Below are 19,112 nucleotides of genomic sequence, written 5' to 3'. Positions count from 1 at the left end.
TTTGTTTATGTAACCTAAGTATAGCATACATGTATGATGTGTATTGTGTTTTTTCAATAAAATATTAAAAAAAAAAATTCCACCACAATTATGCTTATGGAAACATAAACACATATGCAGTTTAATGTGATCCTTTACTGACAACGTTTCGCCCACACAGTGGGCTTTTTCAAGTCACAAGCAGATCTACCTGGGGTGGAAGGTACGGGAGTATTTATAGTCAGGTTCAGAATGTTGAGGTCAGGTGGAGAATGCTGCATCTGATGATCTACCGGGTGGGGTTATAGAGTCTTGGGTAGCTTGGCAGGGGTATTGGACAAGTTATAGAGTCTTGGGTAGCTTGGCAGGGGTATTGGACAAGTTATAGAGTCTTGGGTAGCTTGGCAGGGGTATTGGACAAGTTATAGAGTCTTGGGTAGCTTGGCAGGGGTATTGGACAAGTTATAGCGTCTTGGGTAGCTTGGCAGGGGTATTGGACAAGTTATAGAGTCTTGGGTAGCTTGGCAGGGGTATTGGACAAGTTATAGAGTCTTGGGTAGCTTGGCAGGGGTATTGGACAAGTTATAGAGTCTTGGGTAGCTTGGCAGGGGTATTGGACAAGTTATAGAGTCTTGGGTAGCTTGGCAGGGGTATTGGACAAGTTGTGAGTAGACCTTCTGCAGTGTTCTATGTTCTTATGTGGGATAGCGATGTTACGCCCTTTGTGCATAATTGAAGAAGGGTCAATTGATTAGTGTGTAATTACGGCTTTTTCACTTATATTACTGGTACTTTATTCGTAGCTAAAATAAAGACTCCTAGTTTTATAATATTATCTGGCCATGAATTATTGATTTATTTGTAGGATGTTTTGTGTTTATGTTGAATTTTCTTGTGGTTGTTTATGCTTCACAAACTCACTCATTCCGAGGTGACGTCAAGCTAGGGAGTTTTACTCATGGCAGTTCATTCTCTCCTCCGGTAGAGAAAACACCAAGCCACGGAGCCCCTTTTATTCTCTTGTTGCAAGCCTCAGGAGAACCTTTAAACCAGGATTCCTAGGTTCAGCCAAGGTTGCTTGGATTCAATCTCGGAATACTTGACGGCTTGCGTCTGTGCAGTCAGCCATTTAAGTGAAGCAATACCCCACGTCTGAGTTCTCCAACTATTAAAATCTCGTGATAGTCTCGAACCAGTTCTAGCTGTAGTGTATATAATTGATTGAGGAGGTGGTAAAGGCACCCTATCTATTGATTCATTGATCTTGACTTTGATTATGAAATTAGTGATTGTGTACATAAGAATTAATAAGAAAAGGTATACCTAAATTTTATCAATTATTTAAATTACTAAGTGATTTTAAGCTTAGTATTATACTGAATAAAACCAGATAAAGCATTATAGAAACATTTTTTGCCTTATATTTATATGTGTGTATTTAAAAAGAGTAAGAAGACCTAAGTGGATCTTCACCTGTTGTTACTAACGGGTCTCCTCTCTGAAAAGAAAGACTCAAAACGTAACAAGCGATGAAGAAGTTTCTTGGCGAGTGGTTCAGCTATGTTATGGAAGCCATTGTTCTGGTTGAAATTGTTGGTTATAGAGATAAGCGATGATTCCAGGATTCTTCGGTATTGAGTGTTGTCTTCTGTGGCGATAAGTCTTGAGTTTCTGTAGTTAATTAAATGGTTGTGTGAATTGCGATGTTACACACAGGCATTCCTTGTATCGTCAGTCCTGCTTGCGTATTGGTGTTCTGAAATACGTGTTTGGAGGTCTCTTGATGTTTCGCCCACGTATAATTTGTTGCAGTCATTACAAGGGATTATGTATACCCCTGCAGAGGATGGAAGCTTGTTCTGTCTACTACTGGTGATGTCCTTGATGGTCGTGGTTGTGGAGGTAGATACTTGGAATGATGTATTGGAAAAGATGTTGGAAACATGTTTGGCAATGGAGGTGGTGGGGAGGACTATGTATCTCTTCTCGGCAGTGTCTTCTCTGGGTGTGTTGAAGATGTTTAATGCCTGTCGTCTGCAGTCTCTGATGAAGTGATCATCAGATGCAGCATTCTCCACCTGACCTCAACATTCTGAACCTGACTATAAACACTCGCGTACCTTCCACCCCAGGTAGATCTGTTTGTGACTTGAAAAAAGCCCGCTGTGTGGGCGAAACGTTGTTAATAAAGGATCACATTAAACTGCATATGTTTGTTTCCATAGTGTCTGTATTTTATACCATTTATTTTCACAATTATGCTTACTTATCACATATTATTTATCATATTAATTTATAGGATTCACTGAACTACCACAAAACTACACTTTTATGGTCAATTTATTAAAATTTAGTTAAAATATTACAATAAATTCTCTTAGTATTTTTTCGACTTGATCTTAAGTATCATAACAATGTGAACATTATTGTAATAAGGAGTGACTGTACACACGTGCAAATGTACACAAGTACACACTAACCATTACACTAACCAAGAAGTATATAGACCTGTAATTTACGTACTCATCATCACACTCATTATGTATGTACTCATCATTAAACTAATATGTGTTTATACACATGTACTCACTCAACATTACATTCAGAAGTGCTTGTACTCACTCAACATTACACTCAGAAGGACTTCTACTCATGTACTCACTCAACATTACACTCAGAAGTGCTTGTACTCATGTACTCAACATTTCATTCAGAAGTGCTTGTACTCGTGTACTCACTCAACATTACATTCAGAAGTGCTTGTACTCACTCAACATTACACTCAGAAGGACTTCTACTCATGTACTCACTCAACATTACACTCAGAAGTGCTTGTACTCGTGTACTCAACATTTCATTCAGAAGTGCTTGTACTCGTGTACTCGCTCAACATTACACTCAGTGCTTGTACTCATGTACTCTCAACATTACACTCAGAAGGGCTTGTACACTCGGAAGCATTGAATTCTTGGTCACAGCTTCACTCTTCAGACATTATTCCTGATATACATCTTAGATTTAGTGCCAAAAACAAAGTTGTCTGGTTGAGGTTTATCCTACAACATTTGTGACTGAAATTTTTGAATGTCTGTATTACTGAGTAGCGCAACGCAGTGTTTTATGTACTGTATTTATGTACTCTGCAGTATTTATAGACATTAACTAACTTAGTAATTATGCTAACGCCACCTTAATGGACTATGGCATTATCACTAAAGATGACAAAAGTCAAGTTATTGGACCACAGAAGTTAAGAGATGCCAGACACAAATACCGAATGGAGAGGCAAGAAAATGAGGTAGCAAAATTGGAAAATATCACCTCACTGTATTTTGATGGTAAGAAGACCTCCACTTGTGTAATGACAAAGATAGTGCTGAAATATCATTACGTCATCATGGTGGAGCCCGGCACTGAATATCTCACTCGTGTGACTCCCAAGTCAGGCCATGGAAAGGAGATTGCCAAGACTATCTATACATTTCTGGTGGAACAGAATCTAGCTCGGCAGCCTGTTGTATGTGTTGGTTGTAATGGAACCAACATAAATGTTGAAGCTGACAATGGAGTCATTCATTATCTTGAATTGTTGCTTGGTCATCCGGTCCATTGTTTCATCTGTCAGCTTTATGGAAATGAACTGCCATTAAGGGCTGTTTTCTACCACTATGACGGTAAGCCAAGTGGTCCTGAGCAATGGAGAGGTCCCATTGACAAGCAAATCAAGGATCCTTTGTCTGAGCTGCCAGTTGTTTCTTTCCAGCCATTCAATTTCATTGATTTCCCTGCTCTGATTGACAAGGTGGCAGAAGATCTGTCCTGGAACCAGAAATACTTGTATGGGATTTACAAAGGAGTGATCACAGGTGTGGCTGATGATGACTTGGCTGCTCTTGAACCAGGTCCACCGTGAGTGTCAAGGTGGAATACTTTATGAAGTAGGATCCTTAGACAGTATGTGGCAACATCAAGACCCAGACAGGTACTGAAAAGAGTCATTATGATTTTAAAGTTTAGTGCTCCAATGTTGTTCTACATCAAATTGCATCCTTATGTCACACACGGTCCAAAGAATGTCTTCCAGTCACTGCAATTTATGAGACATCTGAACAGTGAAGAAAAGAAGATAGTGAAGACGACTCTCCAAAGAAATTCCTACTTTGCTTACACAGATCAGCTGCTTCTTGGTATGTGCGTTGATGAAGACATGACTGTGAGCGACAAAATTGTTCTCAATGATAAGAGAAATTAGAGAAGAGAATCAGCAGGCAGAAGAAAGTACTGAGAGCTCTGATGAGGATGGAGAAGATTCTGCTTATGGTGTTGACGAGGACTTGTTAATCTACACTGATGATGAGGCTGACAGTGAAGATGAAGAGAATAACAATGTGGTCCTATTTTCAACTCAAGAAAAGTAGTAATTCCCAAACTAAAGTGGCAAGCAAAGAACTATCATTCCATGATTGACTGGAAGACTGAACACAAAACTGAGCCTCCTTTCATTGCTTCTCTATCAGATTAACAGGTTCTGAATATTATTGAGACTCCGCTGGAGGTGCCCAATTGGCCAAACAACACTTAAGCTGTTGAGAGAGAGATAAAATTGATGACTGAAGCTTGCACTGTAGTGACTGGACAGAAGGCAAGAGATGAATATATCAGGCAAAGAACATTTTCCAGGAAAGTGTATAATCTGAGGGAAAGTCGATCGCGATGCTGCAGGGTAAATGGGCATGTAATGATCTGAAATTTTCACAGAAGTTTGTTGTGACCATATAAATAATGCCTGAAAAGTGCAGCTTGCATCTCTAAAATCTATATATATTTTTTAAATGTTCCCTATATGTACTCATGTACACACTCAACATTGCAATCAGAAGTGCTTGTACTCATGTACAAACTCAGCATTACACTGAGAAGTGCTTGTACTCGTCTACACACTCATCATTACACTATGACATCATTACTCATACACCTCATAATTTCACCAATAACAAGACATATCTTCATGATTACACAAGCTGGATCTTATCTCATTATAATTACACAAGCTGGATCTTATCTCATTATAATTACACAAGCTGGATCTTATCTCATTATTAACACTTGCTGGGCAGCTGGTATTGTTGATGCCCACAATTATGTCTCTTCTTGTCGTTCAATGCTATATGTATTAAGTCATTTTCCAACATGGTTCATGCCACTTTGGGATTTTCCAGCATTCTTGTTCTATTTTTTTGCCTTATACAAAACTCCAGACATGGTTGTATTGTGGTCTCTCACTATGAATATCTGCTGAGGCTCTGGTCACAACACCGTCCCTTCAGTGGACGGAAGTTTGGATACAGATGTTGTCTCTTCTCTGATAGAGAAGCACTCAGTGAAGAGCACTCAGCGAAGGTCACTCAGTAAAGATCACTCAGTAAGGGGCACTCAGTGAAGGTCACTGAAAGTCACTCACTGAAGATTACTTACTGAAGGTCACTCACTGAAGATTACTTACTGAAGGTCACTGAAGATTACTCACTGAAGGTCACTCACTGAAGATTACTTACTGAAGGTCACTCACTGAAGATTACTCACTGAAGGTCACTGAAGATTACTCACTAAAGTTCGCTGAAGGTCACTCACTGAAGGTCCTTCACTGAAGCAGCAGCAGCAAGCAGACTACCATCAACGTCGACACAGTATAAGTCATCATCATGGCCGCTCCGCCAGGGTTGCCATCTGTGGATTTGATCAAAACATTTGACGAGAAGAAGTAAAGAGTCAAGTATAATTACGCTGGCTTGTAACTCAGCATCTCTTAACTAACTATTACTACCATTAACACTCTGGTGAACACACCAGAGTGTTAATGGTCTGTGGAAAATATATACAACCCATTTACCTGTCGTCAGTAATGCAGCCGCGAACAATTTTACTGATAATTAGGACAGTAAAATGTTATATAAGGACTGGATTATGGAAATATTATTATGGGAGAATTTAGTCTAATATGATAGAGTGAAATTTTATAACTGGAAACTAAACTGTTTTGTCCAGTCAAATAAACTACAGGAGAGTCTGACTTATACAGCAAGTTAAGTTCTGGGATACTGGTATACAGGTGGGTCTGTCCCTATATCATCAATGTAAACAAATGCCCCTATATCATCAATGTAAACAAATGCCCCTATATCATCAATGTAAACAAATGCCCCTATATCATCAATGTAAACAAATGCCCCTATATTATTAATGTAAACAAATGCCCCTATATCATCAATGTAAACAAATGCCCCTATATCATCAATGTAAACAAATGCCCCTATATTATTAATGTAAACAAATGCCCCTATATCATCAATGTAAACAAATGCCCCTATATCATCAATGTAAACAAATGCCCCTATATTATTAATGTAAACAAATGCCCCTATATCATCAATGTAAACAAATGCCCCTATATTATTAATGTAAACAAATGCCCCTATATCATCAGTGTAAACAAATGCCCCTATATCATCAGTGTAAACAAATGCCCCTATATCATCAATGTAAACAAATGCCCCTATATTATTAATGTAAACAAATGCCCCTATATCATCAATGTAAACAAATGCCCCTATATTATTAATGTAAACAAATGCCCCTATATTATTAATGTAAACAAATGCCCCTATATCATCAATATAAACAAATGCCCCTATATTATTAATGTAAACAAATGCCCCTATATCATCAATGTAAACAAATGCCCCTATATTATTAATGTAAACAAATGCCCCTATATCATCAGTGTAAACAAATGCCCCTATATCATCAGTGTAAACAAATGCCCCTATATTATTAATGTAAACAAATGCCCCTATATCATCAATGTAAACAAATGCCCCTATATTATTAATGTAAACAAATGCCCCTATATCATCAGTGTAAACAAATGCCCCTATATCATCAGTGTAAACAAATGCCCCTATATCATCAGTGTAAACAAATGCCACTATATTTCAACATTCTATCGCCACCTGCTGTCAACTTTCCAGTCTTTTTCTCAACGTTATGTATTTCCTCCACATTCGCTTTTGCCTCTTCCCGTTTTTTATATAAATAAAAAAGTAAATAACTGTTAAAAGGGGTGGAGGGGTAAACCAGTGGAAGGCGTCGGTCAGATGACCAAAAGCTCCAGCAGTGGGTCATCTTATGACTAAGACCCGCGTTAGGAAACACTTTGCTAAGCAAGTGTTCAGCATGACTTACTTCTATTAGTGGGCCCCGCTCACCTGTGACGCTAACCCCAGCTGCTTCATCTCGCTTTTTTCTAGCATTTGAGATCTTACTCCATGGCTGTAATTTAAACTGAAGGGACTGATTACCTCATACCAAGAGTCACGGATTGATCAGGTTAAAAGTGCTACTACTGTCTCCATTGTATTCGCCTGTATTTGACTGAGAAAGTCTGCTATGGAGGAGAAACTTTTCGTCAGAAAAGATGCCTAAATATTGTACACTGTCTTATTCAACATGTCAGTACTGCAAATTATCAGTAATATGATATGAGAAGACGTTAATATTTGATAGGATGTTTATGCTTGACAACTTAAACTTAAAAGACAGCAAGGGAGCGAAAGACGAAGAATTAATTTTCTTCTTTAGATCACCCTGTCTTGGTGGGATGCTGCTGGTACGGTATCAATTATATTTACCAGATGTACTTACCTAGATGTGTCTGTGTGTGTGTATGTGTGTGTGTGTGTGTGTGTGTGTGTGTGTGTGTGTGTGTGTGTCTGTGTCTGTGTGTGTGCAATGGTACATTCGAAGTTCTTAACCCTACCATTTAAACACTATCTTCCAGCGTTAATTATTCCTGGCTTCCGGATCTATGCATACCTTGTCTAGAAACTGCGTATAATGTTTGCCTCCACCACATATTTGTCTAATTCGATTCATTTAGTCAATATACTAAGAATGGAAAATATAATCTTCCTGGCGTCATCGTGACGGTGTCTGTAGCTGCCTCTGTGTCCCTGGCTTCTTACATCACATTTTCAACAACATATAAGTCTTCCAGTAACACAGTCGGTACCATCTTATAATTAAAATTATTTTCATAAAATTTTTACTGCTTCCACTAACAATAATAATAATTTTGCTGTTTTTATAAGAGTTTGATATAACTGTTGCTACTGTAGTTAATTTTATGACAGAATTACTGACGAAATTTTAGATGAAATTGACAGATATAACTAATATGGCATTTTATTGTGGCAACGTTTCGCTCTCCAGGAGCTCCTGGAGAGCTGCTGGTTAGCACCACTTACCTCACAATTAATTTTATATTTATTAACACAAATGTTGACATTACAACTAACATTACTGTCAGAAATTTCAATATTAGTGCAAAAATCATTCATTATATTACTACCAGTGCAGGTGTTGTATACCATTTGTGTAGAGGTGGTACTGACTGCTGCTGCTGCTGGTGCGCTCAGCCTGGAGTTGCAGGACGGCGGTGGTCAGGCTTCTCGTAGTCAGCCTGATGAAGTCGTGTCGAGTAGGTGTTAGGAAGTTTTGTGCTGAGCACGGGATGCTGCACTCTTCTCCGGGGCTACGATACACACCTGCCAATATTAAGAGTGATAATAACTTTACAACAGTGGCATAGTGATACTAACTTTACAACAGTGTTATACTGATACTAACTTCACAACAGTGGCATACTGATACTAACTTCACAACAGGAGTAAAACAACAGTCAAGAACCAGGTAATCAGGGTGAGGAAGGAAGGAGGGGAGATCACAATAAACGACCGAGAAGTATGTGAGGAACTCAACATGAGATTCAAAGAAGTGTTCACAGAGGAGACAGATGGGACTCCAGAAAGACGGAGAGGTGGGGTACACCACCAAGTGTTGGACACAATATGTACAACCGAGGAAGAAGTGAAAAGGCTGCTGAGTGAGCTGGATACCTCAAAGGCGATGTGGCCAGACAACATCTCTCCATGGGTCCTGAGAGAGGGAGCAGAGGTGCTTTGTGTACCCCTAACAACAATATTCAACACATCTATCGAAACAGGGAGATTACCTGAGGTATGGAAGACAGCAAATGTAGTCCCAATTTTTTGAAAAAGGAGAAAGACATGAAGCTCTGAACTACAGACCAGTGTCACTGACATGTATAGTATGCAAAGTCATGGAGAAGATTATCAGGAGAAGAGTGGTGGAACACCTAGAAAGAAATGATCTCATCAACAACAGCCAACATGGGTTCAGGGATGGGAAATCCTGTGTCACAAACCTACTGGAGTTCTATGACAGGGTGATGGCAGTAAGACAAGAGAGAGAGGGGTGGGGAGACGGCATTTTCTTGGACTGTAACAAGACGTTTGACACAGTTCCACAAAAGAGATTAGTGCAAAAACTGGAGGACTAGGCAGGGATAACAGGGAAGGCACTTCAATGGATCAGGGAATACTTGTCAGGAAGACAGCAGCGAGTCATAGTAGGGGGCGAGGTGTCAGAGTGGGCGCCTGTGACGAGTGGGGTTCTACAAGGGTCAGTCCTAGGACCAGTGCTGTTTCTGGTATTCGTGAATGACATGACGGAAGGAATAGTCTTAGAAGTGTCCCTGTTTGCAGATGATGTGAAGTTGATGAGAAGAATTCAAGCTGACGAGGACCAGGCAGAACTGCAAAGGGATTTGCAGAGGCTGCAGGCCTGGTTCAGCAATTGGCTCCTGGAGTTCAGCCCCACCAAGTGCAAAGTCATGAAGATTGGGGAAGAGCAAAGAAGACCGCAGACGGAGTACTGTCTAGGGGGACAGAGACTACAAACCTCGCTCAAGGAAAAAGATCTTGGGGTGAGTATAACACCAGGCACATCTCCTGAGGCGCACATCAACCAAATAACTGCTGCAGCAAATGGACGCCTAGCAAACCTCAGAACAGCATTCCGACATCTTAATAAGGAATCGTTCAGGACCCTGTACACTGTGTACGTTAGGCCCATATTGGAGTATGCGGCACCAGTTTGGAACCCACATCTATCCAAGCACGTAAAGAAACTAGAGAAAGTGCAAAGGCTTGCAACAAGATTAGTCCCAGAGCTAAGGGGTATGTCCTACGGGAAGAGGTTAATGGAAATCGACCTGACAACACTGGAGGATAGGAGAGATAGGGGAGACATAATAACGACATATAAAATACTGAGAGGAATTGACAAGGTGGACAGCGACAGAATGTTCCAGAGATGGGACACAGTAACAAGGGGACACAGTTGGAAGTTGAAGACACAGATGAATCACAGGGATGTTAGGAAGTATTTCTTCAGTCACAAAGTAGTCAGGAAGTGGAATAGTTTGGGAAGCGATGTATTGGAGGCAGGATCCATACATAGCTTTAAGCAGAGGTATGATAAAGTTCACGGTTCAGGGAAAGTGACCCAGTAGCGACCAGTGAAGAGGCAGGGCCAGGAGCTTGGACTCGACCCCTGCAACCTCAACTAGGTGAGTACAACTAGGTGAGTACACACACACACACACACACACACACACACACACACACACACACACACACACACACACACACACACACATACATACACACACATACATACACACACACATATACATACACACACACACCCTCACACACACACACATACACACACACACAGATACATACACACACACACACACATACATACACACACACACACACACACACACACACACACACACACACACACACACACACACAGTCATGAAGATAGGGGAAGGGCACAGAAGACCACAGACAGAGTATAGGCTAGGTGGCCAAACTGCAAACCTCACTCAAGGAGAAAGATCTTGGGGTGAGTATAACACCGAGCATGTCTCCGGAAGCACACATCAATCAGATAACTGCTGCAGCATATGGGCGCCTGGAAAACCTGAGAACAGCATTCCGATACCTTAGTAAGGAATCGTTCAAGACACTGTACACCGTGTATGTCTGGCCCATACTGGAGTATGCAGCACCTGTTTGGAACCCGCACTTGATAAAGCACGTCAAGAAACTAGAGAAAGTACAAAGGTTTGCGACAAGGTTAGTTGCAGAGCTAAGGGGAATGTCCTATGAAGAAAGATTAAGGGAAATCGGCCTGACGACACTGGAGGACAGGAGAGTCAGGGGAGACATGATAACGACATATAAAATACTGCGTGGAATAGACAAGGTGGACAAAGACAGGATGTTCCAGGGAGGGTACACAGAAACAAGAGGCCACAATTGGAAGTTGAAGACACAAATGAGTCAGAGAGATATTAGGAAGTATTTCTTCAGTCATAGAGTTGTAAGGCAGTGGAATAGCCTAGAAAATGACGTAGTGGAGGCAGGAACCATACACAGTTTTAAGACGAGGTTTGATAAATCTCATGGAGCGGGGAGAGAGAGGGCCCAGTAGCAACCGGTGAAGAGGCGGGGCCGGGAGCTAAGACTCGACCCCTGCAACCACAAATAGGTGAGTACAAATAGGTGAGTACACACACACACACACACACACACACACACACACACACACACACATTCACTCACGCATCAGCGCATGCAAGCACGTAATCACCATCTGTAAATAATAATACTGATAATAATAATGATAATGAAAATAATAATAATAATAATAATAATAATAATAATAATAATAATAATAATAATAATAATTTTGTAATCAAATACGAGAAATGGAGGACTCTAACCCGTGTCAGTGAGCAGGACGGCAGGCAGCGACACAGGAGTGTCCGCTGGCTGGAAGGTCCAGAAGCTGAAGTGGGACTGGTGATTGAACATTGGTACTGTGCTGCCTTGGTTTACATTGCTGTTTACCAAAAGCTCCTGGATTCGCATCATACGGGACTTGGGATCCTGTGGAAACGAGAACTCCACTGAAGACATTAAGTTGGTGCATATCTTATATAATTTAGCTGTTTCACTTCCCAAGCAGTAGGCAGGTGCTTGGTGATGGGGAAACTCCCATGTAAACTATAAATGACTGATGTAGTAGTAACTGTGTTGGGAGGAGCTGTCTGAAGAGTTCCCTGACTCACAGACTTGTTCTATGAATTACCTGGGTTTCTCGACGTGATTAGGTTCTTGAGATTGCATTTGAGTGAAGGTATAACACAGAGTGATGTGATGAATGGTTTTGAAAACCGACAAGTTGAAGATTGAGACACTTATGCAACATATGGGAATCTTTATTTAGGAAACGTTTCGCCACTTAGTGGCTTCATCAGTCCAATACAAAGCAGAAGGTGTAAGGAGAGGAGGAGTTTGAGGTAATCAGTCCCTCAGCCTGGAGTCGATGTGTTCAGTCCATCAATCTTGTAGAATGTACAGCATAGGGCCGTATACGTGGCTTATATACTGTAGTCAGGTGAGGCGAAGCAGGAGGAGGCGGGGTTATAGAAGACCTACTTCGACTAGTGGATGGTACCACTATAACCCCGCCTCCTCCTGCTTCGCCTCACCTGACTACAGTATGTAAGCCACGTCTACGGCCCTATTCTGTACACTCTACAAGATTGATGAACTGAACAAATCGACTCCAGGCTGAGGGACTGTTTACCTCAATCTCCTTCTCCTTGCACCTTTCTGCTTTGTATTGGACTGATGAAGCCACTGTGTGGCGAAACGTTTCCTAAATAAAGATTCCCATGTGGTGCATAAGTGTCTCAATCTTCAACAGAGTGATGTACCTGGCCAGGGTGGCAGGAAATATTCTTTCCCAACTTGTAACACTTGACGTGATACCTCAGTTTAATGTGTGTGTCTGTAGCCTTAAAAAATAAATAATTTATGTACGAGGATGTAAATTATCAATAAAGACTTCACCTGCAGATCTTTGTAGAAGAACATAGAGAAATATTAGCAGTATTACTCTAACCAAAGCAGTTTTCATAAATTAGACACATGTGCAATACTTGGCTATGTTTATTGAGGAAACGTTTCGCCACACAGTGGCTTCATCAGTCCAATACAAAGTAGAAATGGGTAAGGAGAGTAGAAGTTTGTACTGGACTGATGAAGCCACTGTGTGGCGAAACGTTTTCTTCAATAAAGATTCCCATGTGTTGCATAAGTGTCTCAATTCTTCACAAAGAAGAATAGTGAATATCAGGAGTTTTGAGGTAATCAGTCCCTCAGATTGGGGTCAATGTAATCAGTCTTTTCAGGATTGATGGACTGATTACATCGACTCAAGTCTGAAGAATTGATAACCTCAAACTCCTCCTGATCTTCACCATTCTTCTTTGTATTGGACTGATGAAGCCACTGTGTGGCGAAACGTTTCGAAACGTTGCGCAAGTGTCTAATTTATCAAAATGAGTTAGATCCTGAAGTCTCAGTATGACTCAGTGTTTAGTGAGCCGTTAATCAGACTAAGGGTCGACAATCTGAATGATTTTTTTATGACCAAACTCAAAATTCTGTCAATATCTCCAGAATTTCTGAAAACGCCAATACCATTGGATTTTGGAAAAGCAGTTAACGATATGAACATTAATGTTCAATCTGTCAGACACTGCAACACAAGGGTATCTTGGTACAGACCTGCAATCAACTTCGACAACCTCTACTAGTGAGAACGGCTGGATTTGAGAGGGACCTGACCACCCAACATCTGCGTTCTTACTTCTACTAGTGACCTACGTCTCACCTCCTGGCGCTATATAAGGCTCCATCCTGTCACTTCAACTCCATATTGTTTCAGACTATTGAACAATACTCTTCTCCAGACTGAGGGACTAACCACCTCAAAACTTTAAGGGTGATGGACTGATTACATCGTCTTCAAGTCTCTTCTGCTTCTATCAACTTTTCTGTACTCGACTGAAGAAGCCTACTGTGTAGGCGAAACGTTTCGAAATAAAGATACCTAACTGTTGCATATGTGTCTTACCTAACAATTAACGATATCTTCTGGTAATATGTTGAGTAGTCTGGGACCCTGAATGTTGATACAGTGTTCCCTTATTGTCGCCACCGCATCCCTGCTCCTACTGGGTTTATTTTACACTTCCTCCCATCTCTTTCACTCCAGTATGTTATGGCAGAGTGCAGATTTGTGACCAGGCCCTCGAGTACTTTCCAGGTATATATTATCAGAGATACACAAAATATACTTGGAAAGTACTCGAGGTCTGGTCCCAAATCTGCACACTGCCATAACAACATACTGGAGTGAGAGATATGGGAGGAAGTGTAAAATAAACCCAGTGAGGAGCAGGGGTGCGGTGGTGACAATAAGGGAACACTGTATCAACATTCGTGGTCCCAGACTATTGAATATCTTACCAGAAGATATCAGAAACACTGCTGGGACAAGTGTAGAAGCCTTCAAGAGAAAATTGGACAAATATCATCTGCAGGTGCCACATCAATCAGGCTGTGATGGATAAGTAGAGCAGCGGGTCTCCAGCAGCAACATCCTGGTTGACCAGGCAAGCACCAGATGAGCTTGGCCCATGGCCGGGCTCCAACAGTAATAAGACTCTCGAAGTTCATCAAAGGTTTATCAAAGGTAAAAAGGTATGCCCAGGCACTCTACCCCAAGTTCAGACTCGTGGAACTCCAAGGTTATCAAGAACTACAAAAAAAACCTTTCACATGTCTTAAATATTTCATGGAGAGGGAGGCTAGACACAGGGGTCATCCCACAGTCACTAAAAACAGAAGATATAGTCACATTCCACAAAAGTGGCAGTAAAGCCATAGCAAAAAATTATAGACTCATTGCACTAACGTCCAGCACCACAAGGCATGATCGCCAACCACTTGGATACTCAACATTTGCACAATCCAGGGCAGCATGGGTTTAGAGCAGGTCACTCCTGTCTCTCACAACTACTGGACCACTATGACATGGTCATGGATGCTCTGTAGAACAAACAGAATGCAGATGTACTATACACAGACTTTGCGAAAGCCTTCAGTAAAAATAAGTACGACCTCCTGCCGCTATCCTGCCGTAAGGCTGAGTCGAGTGAGGGTAAATATCCTGGCAGTCAGACACGTACCCTCATGCGGTCAAGCCGTCAGATGGCAGGCTGGGCTTCCAACCACGTATATACTCAATATACTGCAGAGAAACAACCACAGTGAGTTTATCATTTACAATCATTCCATTTAAGAACCCTTACGACACACACACACACACACACACACACACACACACACACACACACACACACACACACACACACACACACACACACACACACACAAGCCTTCCACTGTGTCCTGTGTCCTCTACACCTGCTTAATTATTTCCTATTCTCTCTTTCTTTCTCTCTTTCTCTCTTTCTCCTTACACACCCTTTTGCCCAGTTTCTGACACAGTTATTGTCTCACCCTACTGTAGCTGCTGATGATGGTGCTGGTGAGGCGCTGGATGGCAGCGGAGCCAAGACTGAAGAGTGCCATGAAGTTACCTTTGGCACCTTGAGTGCCTATGTGACGAGCCTCTGGGAACGCCTGAAGAGATAGTAATACTTAAATCTTTGTTATGGTGACCTTGTGTTAGTGAACCCATGTTTCTTAATCCGTGTTAGTGAACCCGTGTTTGTTAATACGTGTTAGTGAACCCGTGCTAGTGAACCAGTGTTTGTGAACCAGTGTTTGTGAACCCGTGTTTGTGAACCCGTGTTTGTGAACTCGTGTTAGTGAACCTGTGTTTGTTAATACGTGTTAGTGAACCCGTGTCAGTGAGCCCGTGGTAGTGAATTACTTGTATTACTGGCACTACTACTAGACCTAATACTGCTACTGAGTAGCAGTAATAGTAGTAGTAGTAGTCGTAGTAGTGTTAGTAGTGGTGATACTACTACTACTACTATTAATAATAATAATATTAATAATAATAATAATAATAATAATAATAATAATAATAATAATAATAATAATAATAATAATAATAATAATAATAATAATAATAATAATAATAACAGTACAACAACAACCACTATAGATACGGTGTACCGAGACTCGAGGTACTATTTCCCACCTCCTCAGCAAAAACAACAAATCGTTCATTATTTACCAGGTCGAAGCCAGGAGGGAGGTACTGGGTGTTGTTCCTCTCACTGAACTTTGAGATGGAGTCGAGTATGATGGCTCCTTGAAAGTTATTTGCTGACTGGTTGAGGAAAGGCCACAGAAACTGGTGCAGAAAGTGGTACGATCCAGGCAGACCGTAACGGAAGTCCGACTGTGCGTTAGCCTGTGAAAGACACCTTAATAATAATAACAATAATAATAATAATAATAATAATAATAATAATAATAATAATAATAATAATAATAATAATAACAATAATAACATAATAATAATGTAAATTATATATATATATATATATATATATATATATATATATATATATATATATATATATATATATTTTATTTTATTATCACACCGGCCGATTCCCACCAAGGCAGGGTGGCCCGAAAAAGAAAAACTTTCACCATCATTCACTCCATCACTGTCTTGCCAGAAGGGTGCTTTACACTACAGTTTTTAAACTGCAACATTAACACCCCTCCTTCAGAGTGCAGGCACTGTACTTCCCATCTCCAGGACTCAAGTCCGGCCTGCCGGTTTCCCTGAATCCCTTCATAAATGTTACTTTGCTCACACTCCAACAGCACGTCAAGTATTAAAAACCATTTGTCTCCATTCACTCCTATCAAACACGCTCACGCATGCCTGCTGGAAGTCCAAGCCCCTCGCACACAAAACCTCCTTTACCCCCTCCCTCCAACCCTTCCTAGGCCGACCCCTACCCCGCCTTCCTTCCACTACAGACTGATACACTCTTGAAGTCATTCTGTTTCGCTCCATTCTCTCTACATGTCCGAACCACCTCAACAACCCTTCCTCAGCCCTCTGGACAACAGTTTTGGTAATCCCGCACCTCCTCCTAACTTCCAAACTACGAATTCTCTGCATTATATTCACACCACACATTGCCCTCAGACATGACATCTCCACTGCCTCCAGCCTTCTCCTCGCTGCAACAGTCATCACCCACGCTTCACACCCATATAAGAGCGTTGGTAAAACTATACTCTCATACATTCCCCTCTTTGCCTCCAAGGACAAAGTTCTTTGTCTCCACAGACTCCTAAGTGCACCACTCACTCTTTTTCCCTCATCAATTCTATGATTCACCTCATCTTTCATAGACCCATCCGCTGACACGTCCACTCCCAAATATCTGAATACGTTCACCTCCTCCATACTCTCTCCCTCCAATCTGATATTCAATCTTTCATCACCTAATCTTTTTGTTATCCTCATAACCTTACTCTTTCCTGTATTCACCTTTAATTTTCTTCTTTTGCACACCCTACCAAAATCATCCACCAATCTCTGCAACTTCTCTTCAGAATCTCCCAAGAGCACAGTGTCATCAGCAAAGAGCAGCTGTGACAACTCCCACTTTGTGTGTGATTCTTTATCTTTTAACTCCACGCCTCTTGCCAAGACCCTCGCATTTACTTCTCTTACAACCCCATCTATAAATATATTAAACAACCACGGTGACATCACACATCCTTGTCTAAGGCCTACTTTTACTGGGAAAAAATTTCCCTCTTTCCTACATACTCTAACTTGAGCCTCACTATCCTCGTAAAAACTCTTCACTGCTTTCAGTAACCTACCTCCTACACCATACACTTGCAACATCTGCCACATTGCCCCCCTATCCACCCTGTCATACGCCTTTTCCAAATCCATAAATGCCACAAAGACCTCTTTAGCCTTATCTAAATACTGTTCACTTATATGTTTCACTGTAAACACCTGGTCCACACACCCCCTACCTTTCCTAAAGCCTCCTTGTTCATCTGCTATCCTATTCTCCGTCTTACTCTTAATTCTTTCAATTATAACTCTACCATACACTTTACCAGGTACACTCAACAGACTTATCCCCCTATAATTTTTGCACTCTCTTTTATCCCCTTTGCCTTTATACAAAGGAACTATGCATGCTCTCTGCCAATCCCTAGGTACCTTACCCTCTTCCATACATTTATTAAATAATTGCACCAACCACTCCAAAACTATATCCCCACCTGCTTTTAACATTTCTATCTTTATCCCATCAATCCCGGCTGCCTTACCCCCTTTCATTTTACCTACTGCCTCACGAACTTCCCCCACACTCACAACTGGCTCTTCCTCACTCCTACAAGATGTTATTCCTCCTTGCCCTATACACGAAATCACAGCTTCCCTATCTTCATCAACATTTAACAATTCCTCAAAATATTCCTTCCATCTTCCCAACACCTCTAACTCTCCATTTAATAACTCTCCTCTCCTATTTTTAACTGACAAATCCATTTGTTCTCTAGGCTTTCTTAACTTGTTAATCTCACTCCAAAACTTTTTCTTATTTTCAACAAAATTTGTTGATAACATCTCACCCACTCTCTCATTTGCTCTCTTTTTACATTGCTTCACCACTCTCTTAACTTCTCTCTTTTTCTCCATATACTCTTCCCTCCTTGCATCACTTCTACTTTGTAAAAACTTCTCATATGCAAACTTTTTCTCCCTTACTACTCTCTTTACATCATCATTCCACCAATCGCTCCTCTTCCCTCCTGCACCCACTTTCCTGTAACCACAAACTTCTGCTGAACACTCTAACACTACATTTTTAAACCTACCCCATACCTCTTCGACCCCATTGCCTATGCTCTCATTAGCCCATCTATCCTCCAATAGCTGTTTATATCTTACCCTAACTGCCTCCTCTTTTAGTTTATAAACCTTCACCTCTCTCTTCCCTGATGCTTCTATTCTCCTTGTATCCCATCTACCTTATATATATATATATATATATATATATATATATATATATGTCGTACCGAATAGGCAGAACTTGCGATCTTGGCTTAAATAGCAACGCTCATCTTGCCATATAGGACAAGCGAAAATTTGTATATGCAATAATTTCGCCAAAATCATTCTGAACCTAACGAAAAAAAATATATTTCACTGTGTTTGTTTAGTATTAAATTATTGTAAACAAATCTAAAATATATTTAGGTGGGTTAGGCTAAAATAAATTATTCTTGTTATAATAAGGTTAGGTA

At 40.8% G+C, this 19,112-nt stretch overlaps 1 protein-coding gene across 1 annotated transcript in view; it reads right to left on the bottom strand.

The window, feature by feature from the left end:
* Positions 1–5,428: 5,428 nt before the first annotated feature.
* LOC128703230 (uncharacterized) overlaps positions 5,429–19,112 on the bottom strand; it is a 60,717-nt gene continuing 47,033 nt past the window's right edge. Inside the window, exons 4-8 of the mRNA XM_070086869.1 lie at positions 16,042–16,221; positions 15,354–15,476; positions 11,699–11,864; positions 8,406–8,582; positions 5,429–5,706 (exon numbers count right to left, since the gene is read on the bottom strand). Of these exons, the coding sequence (XP_069942970.1) occupies positions 5,621–5,706; positions 8,406–8,582; positions 11,699–11,864; positions 15,354–15,476; positions 16,042–16,221 (732 nt within the window). The 3' untranslated portion in view covers positions 5,429–5,620. The remainder of the gene's footprint in view (positions 5,707–8,405; positions 8,583–11,698; positions 11,865–15,353; positions 15,477–16,041; positions 16,222–19,112) is intronic.

Source organism: Cherax quadricarinatus, chromosome 20 (assembly GCF_038502225.1).
Source record: "Cherax quadricarinatus isolate ZL_2023a chromosome 20, ASM3850222v1, whole genome shotgun sequence".
Classification (NCBI taxonomy): Eukaryota; Metazoa; Arthropoda; class Malacostraca; order Decapoda; family Parastacidae; genus Cherax; species Cherax quadricarinatus.
Note: the sequence above shows the minus strand (reverse complement) of the source record. Positions and strands in the feature narration are given on the sequence as shown.